General features: G+C 63.2%; 1 protein-coding gene across 2 annotated transcripts in view; it reads left to right on the top strand.

Annotated features, from left to right (window-relative positions):
• The first annotated feature begins 85 nt into the window (after positions 1-85).
• The window catches only part of BCKDHB (branched chain keto acid dehydrogenase E1 subunit beta), a 395,605-nt gene continuing 394,413 nt past the window's right edge, over positions 86-1,277 (top strand). Inside the window, exon 1 of one of the 2 annotated variants that reach the window (XM_019520436.1) lies at positions 86-264. In XM_019520436.1, the coding sequence (XP_019375981.1) occupies positions 120-264 (145 nt within the window). In that variant the 5' untranslated portion in view covers positions 86-119. The remainder of the gene's footprint in view (positions 265-1,277) is intronic. The other variant, XM_019520437.1, reaches the window with a different exon arrangement.

Raw genomic sequence — 1,277 nt, 5'->3', positions numbered from 1 at the left:
CCCGTTGCACCGCGGATTCCGATTGGTCAACCGCCTATCTCCCCCAGCCAATAGGGGCAGTCTTCACCGGCCACCGCCTCTGTACGAGCAGTGGCCGTGGTCCCCCCACTTCGGCGACCATGGCGGCAATGGGGCTGCGTAGGGCAGCGGTGGCGGCCCTGGAAGGCGGCCTGCTGGGCCGGGTCCCTGCCCCCTCGGCAACCGCGGCACGGAGGCACGCGGCGCACTTCACCTTCCAGCCGGACCCAGCGCCCAGCGCCCACGGTGAGAGCGGCGGGTACAGTGACGTCAGCAGTTGCTATAGTGACGACGCGCCGACCCGGGTGCGGCCCCCTGCGGAAGGGGCCAAATCGTGGGGCCAGCCTGATCCCCCCGGCCCCAGCGGCGCGGACTACACTGCGCAGGCGCACGGCAGCACCTGGCGCTCCGCCCCCACGGCCAGCCCCCCCCAGTCATGGGGGTAGACTACCACCGCTTCCCCTCGGTCTTCGGAGCATGGTAGCAGGGGAGGGAGATGGGCGGGATTGTAATGGGCGCTGCTCCTTCCCTGCCGGGTGCAGCCCAGGGGCTGAGGGCGAGTGCCCTTTGGGGCTCCCTCTGGTCCTGCTTTTCCAGCATGGCTATGCTCTGTGGCCCAGCCTTGCAGGCACCATGGTTGGTGGGGGTCCCCTGCTGAGGGGCTGAGTCTAAAAAGAAAGAAAGAAAAAAAGGCAACACAACCTCATGCACATGTGTCCATGTGACTCCAGGATGCGGGCTGGGGTATGTTCCCCAGCTGGTGCTGGCAAGGGTCTGATCAGTAGAGACTGGTCCGGTTAATAAAAGGAAAAAAAGTTTGGAAGGAACCTTTGTGCAGCTCCTGTGCCTCCACCTGCCCCAGCGAGGTTGTTGTTGGGGCTTAAGTTTTCCGATGTCTTCCCATATAGGCAGTTTTCAGGCATCCTGGCAAATACCTTCCCCTTCTCTGAAGAGGGGTCATGGCTGCTTACCATGGGCGACTGGTGCCTCCCGAGTCTGGGGTGACACCAGATCGCTGACCGGGGGGTCCCCCAGCGGCCGATCGTCAAGTGCAGAAACGCCACCAATGAAACCAGGAGTGCACTTCCTCCGACGCTTCAGGTTTCGTGGCTGTCGTTTCCAGGGGGGTGCACGGTCAATCTCAGAGGGGGCACGGGCAGCCCCTCTGTGTTGCCAATGCTGCTTACTTTGCTGCTAGCCCTTGCCCCCCCACCTTCGAGGAAAGTTCCCAACTCCCAAGGACGTTGGTAAATGTGAGG

The sequence above is a fragment of the Gavialis gangeticus genome, unplaced genomic scaffold (genome assembly GCF_001723915.1).
Source record: "Gavialis gangeticus isolate Ggan-Ray unplaced genomic scaffold, GavGan_comp1, whole genome shotgun sequence".
Lineage (NCBI taxonomy): Eukaryota > Metazoa > Chordata > Crocodylia > Gavialidae > Gavialis > Gavialis gangeticus.
Note: the sequence above shows the minus strand (reverse complement) of the source record. Positions and strands in the feature narration are given on the sequence as shown.